The 15,498-nt window shown below is 62.5% G+C and overlaps 1 protein-coding gene across 2 annotated transcripts; it reads left to right on the top strand.

Moving 5' to 3' along the window:
* FURIN (furin, paired basic amino acid cleaving enzyme) lies at positions 1 to 14,210 on the top strand. 2 transcript variants are annotated; one of them, XM_021541817.3, is made up of 16 exons: positions 1 to 137; positions 2,000 to 2,384; positions 6,081 to 6,179; positions 6,803 to 6,898; positions 7,413 to 7,541; positions 7,790 to 7,866; positions 8,221 to 8,309; positions 8,505 to 8,677; positions 9,533 to 9,745; positions 9,837 to 9,937; positions 10,054 to 10,157; positions 10,354 to 10,471; positions 11,359 to 11,538; positions 11,641 to 11,765; positions 12,184 to 12,300; positions 12,376 to 14,210. In XM_021541817.3, exons 2-16 carry the CDS (start codon positions 2,205 to 2,207, stop codon positions 12,942 to 12,944), a joined length of 2,370 nt encoding a protein of 789 aa, XP_021397492.1. In that variant the 5' UTR covers positions 1 to 137; positions 2,000 to 2,204; the 3' UTR covers positions 12,945 to 14,210. The 2 variants fall into 2 exon arrangements, with proteins under 2 accessions (XP_021397492.1, XP_085445259.1); XM_085589133.1 differs by lacking the exon at positions 7,413 to 7,541.
* The last annotated feature ends 1,288 nt before the right edge of the window (positions 14,211 to 15,498 follow it).

Raw genomic sequence — 15,498 nt, 5'->3', positions numbered from 1 at the left:
CCGGCCGCCCGGCCGCCCCTGCCTGGGCCGGGCCCGGCTCCGGGGCGGGCGCTCCGGGCGCCCCGCGGCGTGACGCGGCGCCGCCGACAGACGGGCCCGGCTGCCGACGGGACGGAGCGCAGCGGGCAGGCCGCGCGGTAAGGGCGCGGGACCGGCATCGGCCTGGGCTGGCTCGGCCCGCCGGCGACCGCGGTTTGACAGCTGGGGCGGCCCTGCCGGACGGGAGCCGGGCGGCGGAGGGGCCGGGGCCGGGGAGGCCTCTGGGGCTGCAGCCGCTGGGCAGCCCCGGGCTTAGGGCGCTGCCGGCGGGGATGTGCCGGCCCGGCGGTCCCCCGGAGCGAGTTGGGGGCCGGGAGGCGGCTCTCGGAGCTGCGGAGAGGGCAGCCGGAGGCGCCGCTGCGGGAGACCGAGGGGGAGCCAGGCCGCGGCCCGGCCCGGTCCGGCCCCCGGCCCCGTCCCGGCCGCCGCCGTCCGGAGCCCCGCCGCTGGAGCCGCCCCCGCGCGCAGGCCCCGGCCCGCCGCTCGGCCGGGGCCGCTGGGCTGCTCCTGTGCGGGGCTGGGTCCTTGGCAGCGGGCACGGGCCGCGGTGCGGAGCCGGAGCGCGGCTCCGCGCTGGGTGCGGCGGCCGGGCCGTCCCAGCACGCGGGGTTCGCTTCCCGGGTCCGACGGGCGGGCTCGGCGGGGTCCGGGCTCTCCCCGGCGGGCAGGCTGTCCCCACGTGCAGCGCTCACCGCCGGAGCGGTGACGGCTGCTGGCGCCGGGACCAGTGCGCTGGGAAATAGCCCGGCCTGGGAGCCAGGTATTGGCAAGTACGCTGGTAGACCATGGCAGATAGGGTTCCACTGTGCTTACTGTGCTGAGGGCCTTGACAGTCTGGCACCCGGGGCTCCCGTACAGCCTCCGGCGGGTGCTCGCAGCTCTGGGAGCTTTGTTGGGGCGGTCTGGTCCGGGGCTGGCCGAGGTGTGGTCGCTGATGGGGGAACCCCGCTGTGCCAGAGTCTCTGCACTGTCTGTGCCGTAGACCATGGCGGGGTCTCCGGCAGCTGCTCGGACCCCAGGCTGCCAGCTCGCTGTGGCCGCTTCTGGATGGAGGGGGATGTGGCTCCTCTGGGCACTGCCGGCTCTCACCTTTCCAGCTTTCTCTGAAGCATGACTAGATATTCAAGCGTCCCTCTGGAGCTCCGTGTGTGGAGTTCACCGTGGCACCATCATATTGTGGTCTCCCTTACACTGGGTGGGTCATTCCCTGCTCTTTCCCTACAAGTTCTTGTGTTTGCCCTCGCACAAAGTATGAGCTGTTCCTGGGCATCCCTGGGTTCATGCTGGAGGTGACAGTATGCCCCTTTTCCTGGTCCTGGTTTCCACCGGGTTGCGGGGATGAGTCACACCGGTGTCACCATATTGTGCTCCAGAGGAAGGGCAGAGCTGAGCTGCTGCTGGCGACAGGCAGCACAGTACTTGCCATGGCTGCCAGGCACTGCCTGGTCAATGGCTGTGGAGATGAGAGCCTACGGGTTTGCTAGAGATCAGGAGCTCCCCTTGACTTTTCTCCTACCAGTCTCTCATTTTGTTGGGATTCCTTGCACAGCTCATTTGGTCTCCCCTTGGGACTGGAGAGGCAGGCCTCCCATCTCAGTTGCTCCCACCTCTGTACCCAGATAGTCCCATCCCAGTTGGAGCAGAGGTAGTGGCAGCAGGAGGCACAGCAGTCTCTCTTGCCTTGCCTCTCCCCTCCTTTGGTGCCCTCCTCTCCTTCTGGTTAATTCCCTGTGTTTATAAGCAAACATTGGGTAATAGGCAAGGTAAACAACATCTCCATGCAGGAGCAGACATGTGGGCACACCGCCAAGCCAGGCGGCTCCTTGGCTGTTGGTGTGCCGTGGGGGGCAGCAGGTGCTGTGTGCCAGGCCCCCTTGCCCACGTCTCTGCGTGGTGCAGCCTGCCCTCTCGAGGTCTGAGGAAAGGTGCCCTGGGCATGACCTCTGTCCTGTCTCTGCAGATCGTGCTTGTCTCCTGGATGGTGTGTTCCTGCGCTTCTGTGGGCTTGGCCCCATGTGGGCTTGGGCTGAGCTGGGACCAGTAGGACAGAGAGGCCAGTGTGCCTCGGAGTGCTGACGCTGGGAGGCTGCTGGACCTGCTCCTCCCAGGACCCTCCTGCTCCTGGGACCCTCCTGCTCCCCAGCTTGAGGAACCCCGATACTCTGATGGATCTGAGGCCCTGCTCGCTGCTGTTGCTCTGGACTCTGGTGGTAGCCCTCACTCTCCTGGACCAGGAGGTGCTGGCCCAGCATATTTACACCAACACCTGGGCTGTGCTCGTCCCTGCAGGACCCCAGGAGGCTGACAGGCTAGCCAGGAAGCATGGATTCCTCAACCTAGGCCCGGTAAGTCTCCTGCTTCCCTCTTCTCACTGAACTAGTTTTCTCTGACATGGTCTGGGCAGGCGCTGAGCTTAGTCCCAGAGTTTGCTTGGGGCCTGCTCTTTTTGGTAGCAGGGCCACTGTGCTGTGCCTGTTTGCTGTGGCCTTCCAGCATCTGCTGCCTTGACTCAATGATGGCAATTACCTGTGTGGAGCCAGGGTCTCCCTCTGTCACTGGGACCTCCTGGTGACATGGTGTGGCACACTGCCTGCTAGATGGGGAAGGAGGAAAAGTCCATCCTAGTGTGAGGAGCTGGACTGGAAGTGCTGTGTGATGATGGATAGGAAAGCTTCCAGATTCTGCTGTTGCTCCCCACAGCAAGCTGCCCAGTGCAGCATGGTCTTGGTTCAGCAGGACGGCAGCAGCACCTTTGAGCTATCTCCAGAGAGGGTCTGACAGCAGCTGTGTATTCTTACTCCTAAACTGTCCTTGACAGAAGATGTGTCAGCAGGGGAGTCCCCTCAACTCTCAGCTTTCCCTTCTGTCAGCCAGCGACCAGACAGTATGTGTGGCTCTGCTGGGAGTGTGCTGTTTCTCCAGGAAGGAAGTGCAGGGTGAAATCCCAGAGGAAATTGCACAACTGGTGGCTGTAGTGTCAGGACCTCGCTGGGAGCAGCTGCTGGGAGCAGTGGGAAGGTGTCTGTTGCAGGAGCCAGCGGGACCTTGTCCTGCCACCCAAAAGGAGTCCTGCATGGGCGCTGGGTACTCAAGGCCCTCTGGGACTTGTGTTGTGTCATAGGAGTGAGCTGGGGGGGTTATGGCTAGGCCTCAGTGAGGGTGTCCGTGCTGGGCGGGCCATGGCACTGCCTTAGGCAGCTGCTGTCAGTGTGGAAGTGGCTCAGAGTAGATCTCAGGGAAAGAACTTGTCAGGCCAAGGCAGCTGCCGTGCGTAGGGGACTGGGAGAGTGGCATGTCCCACCAGCCTGGATCTCTGATGAGACCCCTTGGAGTGGGGATGGGGCTGAGGTACTGGCAGCTGGAAGCTCCTGGCAGTGCTTCCCATCATGCTGTGGTGCCTGGTCCCAGGCCTGGCTGCCATGGCCAAGGGCCACTGGTTCTGTGGCTTCATCTTCACAGTGCAGAGCCTTCCTTGTACTTCAGCTGAGAGCCCAGGCCTGTCATGAGTTGCATCCCTGTGAGCCACAGAGGCTCTGTGTCAGTTCTGCCCTTGTCTTCTCCCCGCACCGTGGTTCTGCAGGCTGGCACCTCTTCCTGGCTCCCCATCCCCTCACAGCAGTGAGCCTGCCCTTGCAAGCAGAGCCCCATGTGCTGCAGCAGCCCAGGCTGTGGCCAGAGCTTCAGGTCTGGGCATGTTTTCTCCTGTTCTGGAGTCTGTCCCACTGTCTGCGTTGCAGGACGAGGTTTGGCTGGCCAGGGCTTTGCAGACGGACCCTTCCAGTGGGAAGAGTGTGGCTGGAAAGAGCCTGGCTTTCCCTTGCAGGTTTCTGGACTGCTGCTCTTGGGAGTGTGTGCCACTGGAACAGGGTATGCAGCCAGGCTGGGAGTGGGGGGACTGGGTGCACCTGGCAGTGCCCCAGTGTCCTTGTCTGAGAGGATCCTGGCCTCAGCCTGGGGTCAGGACACTGTACCTGAAGCTGCGCTGTCCTGGCATACCCATGGCTGTGCTGCTGCCTATGGAATGGCAGTCAGTGGCACCTCGGGCAGAGGGCCCTTGACTGGCTCCAGTGGCCTTGGGGAGGGCTAGAGGGAGGACACAGGGGACAGTGGGGGCCGTGGGTCAGAGGTGGAGGCTGCATGTGGCAGTGAGGGGGGTGTGTAGGGGTTTGCACTGCTGGGATTGTGCAGAGAAGGGAGCAGAGGCACTGTCCCCCACTGCTGGGATGGGTCACTGGGGAAGGACACTGATGGTGCCATCCCTGGGCTGTGCTGACAGGACAGTGCCATCCCGGGAGGGGGTGCTCCTGTCTCCCACACCACCAGGCTGCAGGTCCAGCATGTTGCTCCACTCCAGAGGCCATGGCCAGGCATACAGGCAGCCTTCTAGCCCAGGGACTGGCCAGGGTAGTTGTGAGCTGCGGCCAAGGGTTGGGCAGCAGCACTGAACTGGCACCAGGGACACGTGGTGCTGGGGGGTGGCTCTGTCCTTGCTGAGGACAGGGACAGTGGAGATTAGGGTGGAAGTGTGTGGGCTGGCCAGCTCCTGGCTGCCACCACAGTGTCAGTGCAGACCTAATCCAGGTGGATGACTGGTCAGAGCTGTGATCTGTGTGGAGGAACAATCTGGGCTGTGTCCATACCCCTGGAGGGGGTGAGGGATGCTAAGGGAGGGCAACCAGCCTGCAGCTTGTATTCCCTCATCAGCCCTGTGCAGAGGCTTTGTACCTTGACACCTCCTCAAGGGCTCTGAACTGACACGCATCCTGGGCTGTCCTGGGGAATGCGATGTGCCAGAGGAACAGGCCTGGGGTTTGGGATCAAGTGCATACCTGGGAGAGGCGACTTCTGCACCAGGCCTGAGGGTGCTCAGCTGGGTGCACTGTGCTCGGCCCAGTCTGTGCAATTTGGCAGCACATCTGCAGAGCTCTAATAAGCTGGGGAGGTTTGTTAGCCCCAGAAAGACTGTTTTGGGGCAACCTGATATGGAGGATGGTGAGATGTCTTCATATTCCTACAGCCCTTGCAGCCCAGCCCCTCCAGCTCTGGCATAGCCTGGGCAGCTGGATCCTGCCTGTGGCTGCTGCCTGGGCTTTGTGACTCATAGGGAACTGGGTGCATGCTTGTCCCCTTATCCCCAGCTAGGGCAGGCTGCTGGGCTGGGTGGCCGGGGTGGGGCTACTGTGTCCATCAGCCCCAGGATGTGTGAGAGGGGATACGGAAATGACAGCACTGGAGAGGGTTTGGGGTTTAAAAATAACCATCTGGGTGGCAGAATGGCCTCCTGGCCTCACCAGCTGTCCTGGATTCCTGTCTTGCCCCAGGTGGTCTGTGCTGGAGTCCCAGTCTGGGCTGTCCCCACATGGGAATGGAGGGTGGGGTGAGGACAGCACGGCTGCTTGGCAGTGGGAGTTGGACCCTGCTGGGATGGATGCCTGCATGCCCCCCTGCTCTGCCCCACTGAAACCGGCTGTGCCTCTGGTGGAGGCTGACACTGGGTGGATGTTCCAGTGGGGCACCTGGGGAGAAGCCAGCAGCCTGTCCAGAGGTGCAGAGGCTGGTGCAGACCCTGCCCTGGCTAGGACACCTGGAGTGTGAGGCCTGGAGCCACTGGGACCTTCTTCCAAGAGGAGCTGGGTGGCACTGGGGGAGAAGCAGTGGGTTTGGCTCCTGAGTCTGGTGTCTCTCACCGGCTGACTCTGAAAGGCCTGTCCCTCTCTGCCACTGCTTGCCTGGGGCCTTCCTGCTAGGGCAGCAGTTTTTTTGGACAATGTTAGACTTGCTGCCGTGTGGGGACCTGCAGGAGGGTGAGGTGCACAGCAGCTTCATTTCTGCTACTCCAGGGTCTTCCCAGCTGCCTTATCAGCAGCTGCCACAGCTTCTCACAGGAGGTCCCAGAGTACCGGACATAATACCAACCACTCTGGAGTTGGGGGCCCAGCCTGTGCATGGGGGCCCTGGAGCAGGATTGCACATATGGGGTGTAGAGAATCGGGGAGACCAGGCTGTCACGTCTGTCCCACGAGCAGCATTCTGTGTTGCAGATCTTTGGTGATTATTACCACTTTCGGCACCGCGGCGTGGTGAAGCGTTCCCTCTCGCCCCACCAGCCCTGGCACAGCCGCTTGGCCAGGGAGCCACAGGTACGAGCGAGGAGGGCCTGACCTTGGTCCTGGGCACTTCACAAAGGCACATGAGCCAGTGCTGGGCACAAGATAGGGCTGAGCTGCCTTAACCATTCCTTGGCAGAGGCGGGTGGGAGCCCACTGCATGTCTGGCAGGAGCAGGGGGCTGGTGGAGCCAGCGTCATTGGTGTGGGTTGTTGCAGTCCCAGGGCCCAGGAGAGCCTCTGTGCCCAGGAGAACTCTGGTTATTTGTAGGCAGGACAAGGTGTGCAGGGCAATAAACAGATCCCAGAGCAGTGGTGTGTGGGGGCTGCTGTTTTCCCCATCATCTGGTTTCAGCCCAGGCCCTGGAAGGCATGTGGTGTGGCATGGCAGCTCTTGGCAGCCCATGTCTCAGTGGAGTGTGGCACTCTGACTGCCCCACTCCACTGGAACACAGCCTTTGCAGGCACAGCCAGGAGGTGGCCTGAAGGGCCAGACTGGGGGTGCCAGTAGCTCTGACAGGTCCAATACTCTGCCAGACTAGAGCTGACTGTGAGCTTCCCGGGGAGAGCCCCTCCAGGCAAGCTCAGGGCTTGGGGATATGAGGAACTTGTGGCGTGAGGGGTCGGTGGGGGACCCCACACCTTCTCTGCTCTCAGGTGCAGTGGTTGGAGCAGCAAGTGGCAAAGCGCAGGACCAAGCGAGACGTTTTCATGGAGCCCACGGACCCCAAGTTCCCGCAGCAGTGGTACCTGGTGAGTGTTGGGTGAGAAAAGGGGCCTGTGCTCATGATTGTGGCTGCAAGTTTGGGGTACACAGATGTGGCAACCTAGGAACTGCTGTCAGGCAGCAGCTGCCACTAGGCTGGCAGGAGGGAGGAGGAGGAGAAGGGGGAAAGCCTGGAGCAGCCACCCAGTGCTCTGCTATGAGAACACCCCAGGGAGGAGGCTCTGCTCACAGAGCTGTGGCTCCTGGCTGGAGTGCTGGGAGAGCTTGTGGGGGCCCAGGGCTGGACTGGGAGGTACAGCCTTTTGCCTAGCCCAGGAATGGGTCCCTGCCTCTGCCTGATTCCTGGAGCTTGGGCATCAGCTGGGGCTCAATCTTGCTTTCAGAGCAGCCCTTCTCAGCTAGTTGTGCCCAACCCTGTGCCCAGGTCCCTGGGGTTCCTTGTCGCAAGCTGCAGGAGAGTGGGCTGAGAGCTGGGTGGGTTTTGGGCACACAGTGGCTATGGCTGGGTGCATCTCCTAGTGCCAAGACTTCTCTTGTCAGTACAACACAAACCAGCGGGACCTGAACGTGCGGCAGGCCTGGGAGCAGGGATACACAGGCAAGGGCATAGTGGTGTCCATCCTGGATGACGGCATTGAGAAGAACCACCCTGACCTGGAGGCCAACTATGTGAGTTCAGGTGGTGGTGTGGGGCGGAGTGTCGTGGGGGCTGGTCTGGGCAGCTGTGTCCATGCAGGGCAACCCCAGAGCTGTGAGGTACAGGACTGGTGCCCACCATGGTAGGACATGGAGATGGAATTGGAGCCTGCCCATCCTGCTCAGCTCAGCCTCATGCCATCAAGTGCAGGCATGGAGTAAGGACAGTGGGGCTTGGTGGCTGACGTAGACAGTCTTCAAGTGTCCAACTTGTCTTCCAGGACCCAGGGGCAAGTTTTGATGTCAATGACCAGGACCCAGACCCGCAGCCCCGCTACACGCAGATGAATGACAACAGGTGAGGCAGGAGGGAGGGGTGAAGATACAGAGCCTAAGTGTGGCAGGGACTTAGTGCAGGGCCACGCCACATGGGCCGCTGGAAGCTGTGAGGCTGATGCCATACTTCTGCCCCATGGGGAACCCTTCACCTCCCTTTTTGATGTGAGCAGCATCCTCTTTCTGCCCAGAGTCAGTGTGAGCTGTTCAGTGCCCTGGCTCTGGAGCAGGAGGGCAGATGGAGGAGCCTTCATTGGCTACCTGGTTCAAGGGGACAGGAGGCAGCCCGGGTGGGGGTTGCTGGGGCTGCAGCTGGTGCTGACCCATGTGCTCCTTGCACCCTGTACGAGCATGCTTCATCCTACTTTGGTTGCAGACATGGCACGCGCTGTGCTGGGGAAGTGGCTGCTGTGGCAAACAACGGCATTTGTGGTGTTGGCGTGGCATACAATGCCAGGATTGGAGGTGGGTGCTGCCCTGCCCTGTGCCGGGTCCTGTGGGTGTTGAGTGGCTGCAGCAGCAGCCTGGCACTGCTGGCTGCAGCAGCCCTGTGACAGCCTGTGGCACAGGTTGGCAGCAGGGGTTGGAGGGTTCTCACCAGCAGCACTGTGGCCACTCTGCCCCAGCCGGTCGCCTGTGACATTTGCTCTCTGGCCCTAGGTGTGCGCATGCTGGATGGGGAGGTGACTGATGCTGTGGAGGCCCATTCCCTGGGTCTCAATCCCAACCACATCCACATCTACAGTGCCAGCTGGGGCCCTGAGGACGACGGCAAGACTGTGGATGGCCCAGCCCGGCTGGCAGAGGAGGCATTCTTCCGTGGGGTCAGCCAGGTCAGAAGGAGGGTGTGCTGGGGGAGCACTGGCCTTATTCCTCCCCTCCCCTCAAGTCTCCCTTCCCTCTGCCTGCCCTGGTTGTTACCCTGGCCCTCCCAGGATGAGCCATCTTCAGCCCATCTCTAGGATCAGGCTCTGTTAGTATTTCTTGTTCTTCCTGTGTGATGGCGCTGAGTCAGGACTCCTCCCATGTGGTGTTACCTCACTGCTGTGAGGGCTCCTGTGTGGGATGCTCCCTCCCTGCTCTCCCAAGCCCTTTCCTGGTTCTTTTCTGGTTTTGTGACAGATGCTCACCCTCACTTCCTCCACCCATCGTCCCCACTGTCCCTTTGTGCTGGCAGTGTTGCCTGCCTGGGGAGCTGTGTCCTGTTCTGCCCAGGATTCCTTACAGAGAGGTGCATGTGGTGCCATGCTGACTCTGTCACGTCCTCTGCAAGGGTAGCTGCCACATTTGGGTGCTGAGACATGGCCGGGACTGTGTTGTGGGCTCCTGCAGCTCTGCCAGGCACTGCAATCCCATGCAGACAGAGTCAGGCCAGGTGACTTCTGAGCAGAAAAAGACTTGTGCTCCTGGAAGCCTCACATTGTCTAGGCCTCCTGCTGCCTGGTGTGTCACCCACTGGGACAGCCCTGGAGTCTCTGCCGAGGTGTCGGGTACACTCCATAGGCATAATGGTGGTGAGGGCGCCGAGGTTGGTGGCTGTGACTGGGGTCTCATGCTGTCCCCCGTGTTCCAGCTGCATCTGCTCTGTTTGACTCAGGCTGGCGCCACCCACGTGTCCCCAGCTCCAGCCTGGGGTTTCCTGTGTGTGGCAGTGTCGGTGTTTGCCCTCACCCCGCCTCTGTTGCTAGGGCCGAGGCGGGCTGGGCTCCATCTTCGTCTGGGCATCTGGGAATGGGGGCCGTGAGCATGACAGCTGCAACTGTGACGGTTACACCAACAGCATCTACACGCTGTCCATCAGCAGCACCACACAGTACGGCAATGTGCCCTGGTACAGCGAGGCCTGCTCCTCCACCCTAGCCACCACCTACAGCAGTGGCAACCAGAATGAGAAGCAGATTGTGAGTGGGGGCTGCTGCTGCTGTCCGCAGGCCAGGGGCTCGGGGTGGGATGCGCCTGCAGCATTTCCTGCCCTGGCACTCCTCCTCGCAGGTGACGACTGACCTCAGACAGAAGTGCACTGAGTTGCACACCGGGACGTCGGCCTCAGCACCCCTGGCCGCTGGCATCATCGCCCTCGCCCTGGAAGCCAAGTAAGGGATGGACGGGCGTGGCCATGTCAGCCCAATGCCAGCAGTGGCACCTGGACGTGGACCTGTCTGGGGCCATGAGGAGCTAACACTGACCTGAGCTCCATGTCTCCCTGTAGCAAGAACCTGACCTGGCGGGACATGCAGCACCTGGTGGTGCAGACCTCGAAGCCAGCTCACCTGAATGCCAATGACTGGGTCACCAATGGCGTTGGCCGCAAAGGTACTGGGGTGCTGGGGTAGGACCAGGCTCTCCCGGTCCCACACGTACCACTGGCCTTGTGGTGCTGAGGCAGAGTGCCCTGGCAGCCCTGTGCGATGAAGGAGGCAGGATGGCCCAGTGAGCCTGCAGAATGGCCAGGCAAACATCCCTCACTGGCTACCCCCAGGAGCGGTGCTGATCCCCTCTTTGTCCACAGTCAGCCACTCGTATGGCTATGGCCTGCTGGATGCCGGGGCCATGGTGAGCCTGGCCAAGAACTGGACTACGGTGGGACCTCAGAGGAAGTGTGTCATTGACATCCTTGCAGAGCCCAGGTATGGGCTGGTGAACCCAGGAGAGAATCACTCAGCATCTGTTCTGCACAGGAGTTTGAGAGCCTTTGGGCCCAGAGCAGGGAGTGGGGAGAAACTCAGGGTCTGAACTGCTGCTGAGACCCTTGGAGCATCCTTCTGCTAGAGCCTGGGGAGAGCTGGGAAAGGCACCTCCAGCCATCCAGCTCTGATGTCACTGATGAGCCTCCCCTCTGTGGGTCTGGGCCAGTGAATGTGGGCAGACTGGGGCGCTGCGGTTGGGGTGCAGCCAGCACGAGTCATCCTGGACAGAGGGGCTTTTCAGGGGGCAGACAGAAGCTCCTTTGACTCCTGCTTAGCTGCTGCTGCCACACTGCAGCATGTGCAGTCTTGTCTGTGGCCAGGGCACTCCCTAGGGGCTCCTGGGTGGGGGGGATCATGTTCCTGTGCATGAAGGGAGCTAGGGCTGGGCCCTGCCCTCACCCCCCTGGGGATCCAGCCCTGTGTGGATACAGCAGGCACGTCCTGTGCTGGCACCAGGGCCGACATCGTGGGGGGAGCAGCCCTGCCCATCCCATCCCTGGCTGTGCCGTGCAGGGTGTGGCTGGCCTGCGGTGTATGAATAAAGAGCCTATTCAGGGCTTGTGTGGAGTGGCGCCGAGGGAGGCAGCACCGGGCAGCACCGTTCCTGCCCCTCGTGCCCGAGAGCTGGGGCACCCCTTCTCCTGTCTGCACCCATCTGGGAATGGGACAGTGGTGGTGCCACTCTGACCCACTGTGGATTTGATTCCTGCTCTAGCTGTCCTGGTGCCCACTTCCGAGGACAGCTGCAGAGCCCCACAGCAAGGAATGGGGACTCTAAAATGTCCCACTGGTCTGGGACTGGCCTCACACTTGCCTGTCCTCATCAGGGACATTGGGAAGCGTCTGGAGGTACGGCGGAAAGTGGATGCCTGCCTGGGGAAAGCCAACTACATCAGCCGGCTGGAGCACGCGCAGGCCAGGCTGACGCTGTCCTACAACCGGCGGGGGGACCTGGCCATCCACCTAGTCAGCCCCATGGGCACCCGCTCCACCCTCCTGGCTGCCAGGTAGGTGCTGGGCTCTGGGGTGCCCCAGGCTGGCCCCTGGCCTAGGCTGGCACTGGTCAGTTTGGGATGTGTTGACAGCCACATCTTGCCTCTGTTGCTCAGGCCCCACGACTTCTCGGCTGATGGCTTCAATGACTGGGCTTTCATGACAACGCACTCGTGGGATGAGGACCCCTCTGGGGAGTGGGTGCTGGAGATTGAGAACACCAGTGATGCCAAGAACTATGGTAGGGGTGTGCTTCACCATCCACTGCCTCCCTCCAAGTTTAGGATGTGAGCTGTGTAGTCACCCAGCTTCCCAACCCCCCGCTCCTGAGTAACATCTGGAGTAACATCTCGGATGTTCTGGGTGATGTGGCTGGGGAGGGGCTGGACTTGGGCATGGGGGATGCTGCTGCAGCCCCTCTGGGGCAGCGGGAGTCCAGGGAGAAGGAGACCCGATGCCAGCTCACCTGACCCCCTGCCCCTTGGGAGTCCTGTGCAGGGGCATGGCCCCACAAGAGACACTCTCCCAGGTGGTGGGCACAACCCTGCTGTGCCCTGGCAGCCAGGATGGGGGACCAGTGTGAGCCCCCTCCCTGTGCCTGTCATGGGCACGAGTGGTCTAGTGGGCACCTCTGTGGTCCTCACACTGCATTGTTGCAGGCACGCTTACCAAGTTCACGCTTGTGCTGTATGGGACGGCCACTGACTCCCCCAGCCTCTCCAACCAGCTGGAGAGCAGTGGCTGCAAGACCCTGACCCCCAGCCAGACCTGTGTGGGTGAGTATGGGGACAGCCAGGGGGGAAGTGGGTGCAAGCAGCCCCCAGCCCATGCTGACCCTGCCTGTCCCACAGTCTGTGAGGAGGGGTACTACCTGCACCAGAAGAGCTGCCTGAAGCACTGCCCTCCTGGCTTCGCACCCGGTGTCCAGAGCACGCACTACGACCTGGAGAACAGCGTGGAGCCCATTGCACCCCACCTCTGCCTGCCCTGCCACCCCTCCTGTGCCACCTGTGTGGGACCTGGCCCCAACCAGTGCCTCACCTGTCCTGCACATTCCCACTTCAGCAGCCTGGACCTCTCCTGCTCCCACCAGACACAGAGCAGCCGTGCGTCTCCTGCCCTGGCAGATGGCGAAGGACCAGCTGAGGCCCCCCCTCTGGTCAACTTGCCTGTCCTCATTGCCAGCCTCAGCTGCATCCTCATCGTCATCATCTTTGTCACCGTCTTCTTGGTGCTGCAAGCACGCTCAGGCTTTAGCCTGCGGGGTGTGAAGGTGTATGCCCTGGACAGCGGGATCATCTCCTACAAGGGGCTCCCCTCTGACATCTGGCAGGAGGAGGGTCCCTCTGAGTCGGACGGTGAGGATTATGAGGCCCACAGCGAGAGGACTGCCTTCATCAGAGACCAAAGTGCCCTTTGATGAGCCCTCCTGCCCCTCCCTCCTCCCTGCCCAGCACCGTGGGCCTGGGGCAGGTGAGGCTGAGGGGCCCTGGACTCTGCCCCTGTCCCCTTCCTGCACTGCAGCAGCCTGGGGCTCCCACCCACTGGCACCATCCCTCGGCCCTAGTCTGGGTGGCCAGGCATGGTCCTGCAGGCACCATCCCCAGCACAGCACCGTCCCAGTCTTGCACCATCCCTCCTGGCCCTGTGTCCATCCTGTGCCCTATGCCGGGGTGTTTGGTGGCAGTGGGGCCCAACACTTCCTGGCCCTGCACTGTCAGCAGTGTCTCCCATGCTGGGTACAGGGCTGCTGCTTGGGGTCTTGTGAATTCTCCAGGGTGGGCAGTGTGTGAAATCCCTGGGTTGCCATGGCTCAAGGTGGGCTGGCTGGTGCAGGGGTGACTCTGCCCCCAGAGCTGAGCCCAGCCTGTGTCACAGCATTCCCCTGCCCCTCCCACCCTCGGCCCGTGCAGAGCTGCATCCCAGGCTCAGTTCATTGTGTCCCAGCTCCCTGCCACCTTCCCTGGGCCTGTCTGCTTCCACCCGAGCCCTTCGACAGCAATAATGGCCAGGCCTCAGCTGCTGCTGTCCACTGCCTGCCCATCCCACCGCCGCTGCCTGCAGCGGGTAGGAGCCCTGGCACCGGGGAGCTTCAGGCTGGGCACCGCCTGACCCTGTGCCCATGGCACAGCCCATGGCACAGCCCACAGCCTGGGCAGGGACCCCTCGCACAGTCCCTGCTTTGGGAGGCTGCCTTGGGCCCCTTGTGTTCTGCCCCTGGGGAGGGCTGTAGGTGCTGCTGGCTGGGACTGTCAGGTAGCGCCAGTGCCAGCACTGCCCCAGCTCTGCCTGCGTCCTGCCTGTGCTGGGCAGTGCCCAGCATTCCTGCAGCCCTAGCCCCCCAACGTGCCTTGCTCCCACTTGGTGACAATCTGTTCTGCTCCCCGCTGGAGCCCTTCCCCTTGCTGCCCCTTCCCTGGTGGGCTGGGGGCCAGTGCCACGAGCCCCTTTGCCGTCCGCCGCCGCACACCGGGGCCATAGTGTAGGCTCCCACCTGCGCCAGCCGTGGATGGAGCCACTGGCCAGGGGCCACAGGACTATTTTTCTATAACAACTTTTTGGTGCACAGTAATTTTTTCTTGTAATTTAATCAGCCGGGAGCTGCCTCCTGAGCCTGTTTTTAATTTAATGGATGTGGATATAACGCTAGAGAGACTGAGTTATTAAATGTTCAGAACTATGCAAACCAGCTCCGCTGCCTGTGCTCTGTATGCCGTGGGTGCCCCAGCTGGGGCAGTGGCCTGGCCATGGAGACCGTGGGCCTCCGGGGCACCCAGATCTGCTCTGCAGGTGCGGGAGTGGGCTGGAGCCCTGCCTGCAGACCTCCCCCCAGGGCCAGGGACTGTCCTTGCCTGGCTGCGAGCAGAAGCCAGTGCTGGGCAGGAGATGCGGTGAGGACGGGCAGGGGATGTCACTCACCCGAGCTGCTTATGGGTTCGTGAACCGAGGGCAGTCAGTTCGGAAACGGGCTGCACGGGGGCGTGCGTGCGTGAGAAAAGCCTGGGGACTTAGCACCCGTTTCCCACAGCACGAGGCTCAGTTCCCTCACCACAGCCTGGGGGTCGGCTGCAGCCCCCGTGTCTAGCACCACCCTGGTGCAGGAATGGCCAGGCCGGACCTGGCACCCACCGGTGCTGTGGCCAAGCTGCAGACACAGCTCACCCCAGCCTCCCCCCACGGGCTCCCGGCCCCCACAGAAGACCCTGTTGGGGCTGCGCTCCTAAGCAGAGGCAGCTCCTCTCTGCGGAGTCACTCGTTCTCGCCGTGCCTGGGGTCGCAGCGGCTTCCTGTGGTCAGGAGCGAGGTCCCCGTGGCGTGCACAGACTGCGGCGCGCTCACTCTGCTCCTCCTCTTCCCACGAGGTGGGGCTGGGGCGGGCAGCAGTCGGGGCTGCCAAAGCGAGCTGCTGCACTGGCGGCCAGACGCGGAGCCGCCCAGCCCTGACCGCCTCGGAGCAGCCTGGCGCGGGCGGGGAGGGGACCCACGCTGCCTGGGCGATGCTGGAGAGATGGGGGTGCTGGGAGAAGCAGTACAGTGGCAGCCCTTCCTTGGAGCTGCTGCAGAATTGGCCACCCCACATTGCTCCGCTACAGGAAGGCGAGTCAGCAAAGCTCCCGGCTGACACGCGTTTTCCCTGACTTCCTCTAAAAGTGGAATCGGCCCGGCAGTGTCCTGCATTGAAGCTCTTCTGGCGCCAGAGCCTCCCTGCCAGTCACAGGAGAGGGCTCAGGTCAAAACACCCAGGCGGTGGCTAGGCTGAGCTGAGTGGAGCTGACCTGGGCTGTGCCACTGGGCAGTGGCAGTGGTGGTGTCAGCTGCCAGGGCTGAGCAGTGCCACCGTGGCACCAGCGAAGCCCTTTGAAGGGGAGGTGCCCAGGGCTGCCACAGAGAATGTGATCCCAGCTGTGTGGTGCAGGCTGGCAGCTGGGGCTGTGGCCCGGCACTCCAAGTGTCCATCAGTGGGTGCTCTGTCC

Source organism: Lonchura striata, chromosome 10 (assembly GCF_050655825.1).
Source record: "Lonchura striata isolate lonStrDom1 chromosome 10, ASM5065582v1, whole genome shotgun sequence".
Taxonomy (NCBI): domain Eukaryota; kingdom Metazoa; phylum Chordata; class Aves; order Passeriformes; family Estrildidae; genus Lonchura; species Lonchura striata.
Note: the sequence above shows the minus strand (reverse complement) of the source record. Positions and strands in the feature narration are given on the sequence as shown.